Source organism: Leptopilina heterotoma, unplaced genomic scaffold (genome assembly GCF_015476425.1).
Source record: "Leptopilina heterotoma isolate Lh14 unplaced genomic scaffold, ASM1547642v1 Lhet_95, whole genome shotgun sequence".
In the NCBI taxonomy this organism is placed as follows: domain Eukaryota; kingdom Metazoa; phylum Arthropoda; class Insecta; order Hymenoptera; family Figitidae; genus Leptopilina; species Leptopilina heterotoma.
The window spans coordinates 1,497,484-1,504,369 of NW_025111202.1; the positions used below are offsets into that span (position 1 = coordinate 1,497,484).

Here is a 6,886-nt window from a genome sequence, read left to right on the forward strand (position 1 = left end):
TGCAAGCAATAACACTGGTGTTGGCATAAAAAAATTGAAATTGTATTTATACTTTTTGCAACTATGTTTACGACTTGAAAGCTGACAGTTATCTTAGTTGAACTGGTTTGCGAGTGGATTAATTCAGTTTAATTATCATTTCTCACTCGGGGGTTCATAAGGAGACTGATTAAAATTATTGCAGACGTGCAATCAATTTATTCTCATTTACTTAGTCTTTTATTTATTATGCACTGAAAAGTACTTGTTCTCCAAGTTTGATTAAGATTATTTACTGTAATAATAAAACTTGGATTAAACAAATTTTAAGAATCGAACAATTTAGTTACTTTCTTTTAAATAAACAAACAAACTCACTTTTTTTTTATGAAATTTACAGATTTTATTTTGGAGCTATATTTGTGTATCCAATATAGTAATTATTGTTTAATACGTCAATAAATACACGTATTTCGATTTTTGCAGGCAAACGCGATAAAGATTGAAATCACAGCGTTCGACAAATTTTCTTCCAATTCAAGAAAAGCATTCATACGTTCTATCAATTGTAATAAACATATACAATACAAAAAAAGTGTGATCATACTGTGTATATGTGTGTATTTTTTTTTTTTGGAAGATGTCTTAATATTATAAATTTTTGCAGTTTTTAAAAAACGTTAAACAAACGTTTGACAATTATTCAAAATTATTTCTCTTTGCTTTGAGTATATTGTGATAAAATAGTGCTCAACAACTCCATTTTTTGTTAAAAGTGGAAGAACAGTGGAATATTTTCCATGCGACACTCGATGTCAATCTTTTCAAAGAATTAGTATCAAGAGACATAAAAATTGATCTAGTTACGATTTGATCAAAACTATGCACAAAAAAAGTATTGTAAAGTTCAGTAACTATGTTTTTATACAATTAATTTCAGTCACCTCTTTCCTCAGCTCGCTCTTCAGCTCTTGCTTTCATCCTCGTGATAAATGCTTGACCTTTACTCTTCCGGAAATTTTCGTAAGGATCATTTAAGTTAATACCTACACCCTTATACTGATCATTTCTGTCCCTGATTTCACCGCCTGAAATTGGTGCTTCGATGCCTTGTTCATTTGCGCCCAATCCAGCACCACTCCATCCCATTTTTTTCAGCAGCTGATGACCCTTATTACTTTCATCTAAACTAACCTCTGGAATTTTACTGTAAGTCGATCCTCTGTCAAAGAAAAGTTTCAAAATATCAGAAATAGTTGAAAATTGTTATCAAATTGTCAAATTCGGTAGAAGAAAATTTTTTATACTAACAAGAAACTAGGCGGAGTTGGACTTCTGTCTTGTCGGTCCAATCTCCTGTCGGGACTCCTTTCCTTATTGCTATTTCTTCTTCTCCTATTTCTACTATTATGGTTAACGTTTCGATTGTTTCGTCTGTGATTCGCCGTAGGAGACCTAGATTTGCTTCTACCTCGTGATTTCGATCTCGACCTACTTCTGGATTTGCTCCTGTATCGCTTCTTTGGTGGGCTTGGACTTTTCGACCTGGGCCTTAGAATCGGAGAAGGGGACTTTGTTTTTTCTCTAACTCCAACAGATATATCGTCCTCTTTCCGTTTACGTGCCGCATTCTTGGCTTTATAATACTCGTATAAACCTAATTTTTCCCAGCCATCACTGAAAACGTAAGAAAATTGTAATTTAATTAAATATTAAACTAATTGCAATTTAAATATTTTGATTTTTCACAATTAGAAAAAATAAGTTTCTGTTCAGGAGATATCAAATTTGCAGGGCTCGAACCAGTGAAAGTATTTACAAATACGGACTTTACGGACCAAAAATGAAAAATTACTGACAAAAATAAAACCAGTCCGAGTCTTCGACTCGAAGTGATCGATTTCTTCATGTTTTATAATAATTAAAGATGACCGAGTGATAAAATCATTTACAATTCAATTATTATTTTCAAGAATTTTTAACTCAAATTCTTCTTTAAATCAATTATTTTTAATAATTTTCGAAAAAGTTCTTTGACAATTTTCAAATTCATTTGTTTACAATATTCATTTTTACGAAATTCCAATTATTCGTCAATTCTTCAATTAAATAAATATTCGAAAATAAAAACTCCAAATAATTTCAAAAAAAATGCACAATTAAACTTTTTCAAAAAAATTAATTTCAAAATTCAATTATAGTTAAAAATTTACGCTATATTGCTTTTAATATTCAATTATTATCTAAAATTTTACCAGAAATTTATTTTTAAATCAATTTTCATTAGAAAATTCTACTGGAATTCAATTATTTCAATACAAAAATAAATAATTTATTAAATAATTGAATGTTTATTAAAATTCAATTCCCATAAAGAATCCTTATCAACAAATTTTTAGATAATTGAATTCTATCAACAAATATAAATAAACAATTTAAGAATAATTACATTTTTCGAGATATTCGATTAAAATTGTATTAAAAATAATTCAAATTCTGCAATGAGTTTTATTATTTGTGAGAATAATTGAATCCCTAAGAAGAATTTTATTACTTTTGAATAATATTTAATTTTTCCGAAGAATATTACTACTCTCTTGAAAATAATTGAATTTTTACAATAATTTGTAACTTTTACAAAATTGAATTCTTTTTTTCATGTTTTTAACTTAACATATTCTATAAATCGATTATCCATTATTTTTAATAATTTTTGAAAAAGTTCTTTAAGAATTTTCAAATTCATTTGTTTACAATTCAATTTTACAAAATTTCAATTATTTGTATATTCTTCAATTAAATATATATTATAAAACCAAAACTTTAAATAATTTCAAGGAATTCGATTAAAATTGTATTAAAAATAATTGAAATTCTGCAATGAGTTTTATTATTTGTGTAAATAATTGAATCCCCGTAAAAATTTTATTATTTATGAAAATAATTGAATGATTGCGAAGAAATTTATAAAAAAATTTGTAAGTAATGAAATTCCTGTGAAATTTTAATTATTTTTCGAAAATAATTAAAAGTTTGTGTAGAATTTTATTAATTTTTTTTTTAAATAATTGAATTCTTTTGGAAAATTTTATGAAAATAGTAGATATTGAAAATAATTGAATTGAGAAAATTTTCTGAAAATAATTGAATTTCGGAGAAGAATTTTTAATTATATCTAAAGATAATTGAAATTTTAATGAGAAATTTAAAAAAATTTTGAACATAATTGAGTTTCTGCAATCATTTGTAATTTCTCTAAAATTCTACAAATTATATCGTACAATTTACGAACTTTTCATCCTTTTGAATTAAATTACGGACCTTTTGAAAAAACGGATTTTTACGGGATTTACGGACCTAGTTCGAGCCCTGAATTTATTTCTAATCTTCGTTTATATATTTGTCTGTTATATTTACCTATCTCTTGGAGAATCATGATTAGGTGGTGCATAAAATGCTTCCACTGCCGCAACTAATCGATCGCTGGGTGGAGCTGGAGGAGGTAATCTAATTGCATCTGGATCGAGCGGTCTGTATTCCCCATCCTCTAATTTAATCAAAGGAACCATCAAACCGGCGGGCAATTCAAAATAGGGCATACTGGGCAATAAGTCTTCCACAGAAGGCTCGTGAATAAGTGGTGGTGGACCGAATCCCGGTGGCGGTTTCGAAAAATCTGGCAATGGTACATTAGAGAATGGAGCTGGATTTGCATTTGGTCCCCAACCTGGAGGTGGTTGAGTGAAATTTATATCTCCGCTTATCGGTTGATTCCCAGGGATATTGGGTGCACCTATACTTGGTTGGTTCTGCAGAACAATTAAATATTTTATAATTTTCAACTTTTTACTTTAATACTTTTTTATAATAAGTATAATAGAATTTACCATAACTGGTGGTGGAGATTTAAGTTGCTGATCAATAGCAATTTTCTGTTGTTCAATAGTTTGTATTTGCCTCAAGGCATGATTGACAAATGCCTGATGCTGTGCCTGATAATTGTCGAAAGTCTGTTTTGTCGAGGCTGTAATTGAAGTTATGGCAGATGCATGAAGCGCTACCAGACTAGCTTGATACTCTGACCAAGAAGTGCTCGGTTGTTTTAGTTTATCTACAATTCCCTCGTCGAAATAATTATTTTTCGACTCCCACAGACTAAGGAGCTTATTTAATTTAGTGACCTGCTCTTCTGAAGCTGCTAAGGAGGAGTTACAAAACATAGGAACTACTACACTTTCCATCGCTTTTCGTAGATCCATTGACTTTTTTCTAGCACTATACATCAATTTATTTTGAAATTGAGAAAAGGAAAACAATTTAGTAAATAAATGAACATGTGTTTTTTTTAGAAAAAAATTATCGAGAGTATGAAAATTTGAAAAGAAGCAAAGTTATTTTTATCAAACTCACCAGTGATGAAGGACATCGTTAACCAGGTAAACAATATGTAACTTTTGGGTAAATGAAGTTCCCTGAATAACTCTAAAAGTTACGTTTAATTAGTAAAATGTTTTAAAAAATGAAGTAGAAAATATGTAAGTGAGAATTAAGAAAACTTACTTTTTTAATAAATGGTCAGCAACCACTTGATTGCTTTCTAGAGAAATTGAATGTTGGAGAATCCAAGCTTTTCCAGCGCTTATACTATCCTTTGTACAACTATCAATTATAGGTTGCAGAACTGCATCGAAGGCAGCTAAATCAGTACTGGTACTCTGAGCACTATTTTGCAGAGAAGTTTCTTGTGCCTGTCTAACTGCATCCTCCACTCTTCCTTGCTGCTGCGCCATCAGTGAAGCGTGCTGTGCGGCCAAGTTCTGTTCGGATTGCCGGACTTGTTCCTGAAGAGTAGCTTGCTGCGACTGGAGATTAGACAGCTCGTTTTGTAGCCAAACTGGTGGTCCATTGATATTGCTGCCGGGTGTCAAGGGTCCACTGTCAATGGTCGAGGCCATCGGTGGCACTGCATTCGTTCCACTAATCGCGCCAGGCACAATCGAGCTTGGTGTTCCAACTGCCGCGATTGAACTCAGGCCATTGTTTTGAGTATTTAAATTCGACACAAGACTGACGTTATTCAGCCCCTGCGAGCCTGGCGTTGCAGATGGATGTTGATGTGGCGGCGGCGGCTGCTGCTGCTGCGAAACGTTTAAACGTGGGTCTGCATTTTGCATTGGATTTATTCCTTTTTGCTTTAAAACTGTAAACGGAATGACGGTGAATTATTGATTGATGTTAAAGATGTCGAGCGATATTGAAAATATAAACGTTGAATTTTTTAATTCTTGTACCGGTGTACAGAAAGAATCTTGTCAATTAAGTTAAAGAGCCGGATGGATTAATTAATTTTATTACTTTCGATAACTAATATTGAATAAAATAAAGAAATTCTATTGACTTTACTGCCAAAATATCGGAGTTTTAAAGAAAAATACGATTTACTTCTATCCGCCTTGATAAGAAAACGTAAGTTCAAAATCATGGAAAGATTGCGTCGAATGGATGCATATTTTACGTGCGCGTTGTATTTTCCATACTGTTTTCGACCGCACTCTTCATTCCTAGCGTGAATAATGTCCTTATGGATTTCAATCGCTGTAGCTGTTAAGGGGTTTTTTCCCACTTACTGGCTTGCTCCGTCGTCACTTTGTACTGATAGTAGTTGAAGTACTCTCCACCGAACAGGAAACTAAATTTGGGGTTGTCCTTCTGCTTATTCTTTGTCATCTGCTCGAATTCAGGTCCATTACGAGCAACAAACTGCGCCAGCTTGTCAATGATGTTTCGAAGATCCGTATCTGTATTTCAAAAAAATCATTTTAATTAAGAAATCATTTTTTATCTTTTAATTAAATAATAAAATACTATTGTTACTATTGTAAACGCAGGAGTACCTCAATCGTAGAAGGTGAATTCAATACCTAAAAATCTAATTGCCTAAATTTAATTACTTCGATTTTACCCCTGAAATTTGTTGTGAAAAATGAACTTCTTTTTTTAAAGAAAACATATATAAATTTCCATTCCTTATTTTTTACTACCTAATTGATTTTTTTCATGTCTACACACAATAACAATAAAAATAATTTTCTTAAATATCATTGTTATTTCAGAAATGTAAATTACTATTAAAAATTTGTAAATAATGAAAAAACAAACATCTTTAATGCTTAAATAATTATTATAAAAAAATCCATTCACGTGTAGCATCTTTTGACAAAAGTAGAGAATGACATTCTCATGCTGTTTTAAAAACTTCCTATACAATATTAAAAACATAAAATTGATTAAATTTTAACCAATATATAATTTGTAATTAAATGAATTCATTTAATATTTAAATTTTAACTCTACTTATTTTTAATTTTTAATTTTTATATAAAACTTGCTACTAAGTTTTACAACTTCTGTCCAGAAGTTTGACATAACCTTACACTTTGGAAACAATAGTTTTCAAATATACATACATACATCATAAAATACAGTAAATAATAAATTGAATATGGATTATTTCAAACAAGTGAAGATTTCTTAACAAAAATAGCAATGATAAAAATTTATTAATGTAATTAATAATAAAAAGTGTCAGTGAAAATAGTAGCCCGGCATACGCATTTTTGTGATTACCTGTAGGAGCCTGATCCATTTTTTCATGTATAAATTCACCACTTCACAATCACAATCAATAACCAAATTTAATTATTTCTAGACTGATTTAATCGCTGTATTATTTCACATGTTAAAAGACATTATTCTTTTCTGACTTTTCCACGCACTTCCACAACGCTAATGATGGCCATTTTTTGCGGAATAACATTAGTTGTAGTATTTTGCCGCTAGAGGAGCAAAACAATTCTGAGCGCCTATTTCAAATTAAAAGTCACTGGTTTAAATAAAAATATAAAAG

At 30.5% G+C, this 6,886-nt stretch overlaps 1 protein-coding gene across 1 annotated transcript; it reads right to left on the minus strand.

Annotated features, from left to right (window-relative positions):
* Positions 1-200: 200 nt before the first annotated feature.
* Positions 201-6,786, minus strand: LOC122512130 (calcium homeostasis endoplasmic reticulum protein). Its single transcript, XM_043627799.1, has 8 exons — positions 6,607-6,786; positions 5,607-5,777; positions 4,540-5,179; positions 4,390-4,461; positions 3,867-4,254; positions 3,397-3,788; positions 1,291-1,656; positions 201-1,201 (listed from the first exon to the last, which is right to left on the minus strand). Exons 1-8 carry the CDS (start codon positions 6,623-6,625, stop codon positions 916-918), a joined length of 2,334 nt encoding a protein of 777 aa, XP_043483734.1. The 5' UTR covers positions 6,626-6,786; the 3' UTR covers positions 201-915.
* Between the last annotated feature and the right edge of the window lie 100 nt (positions 6,787-6,886).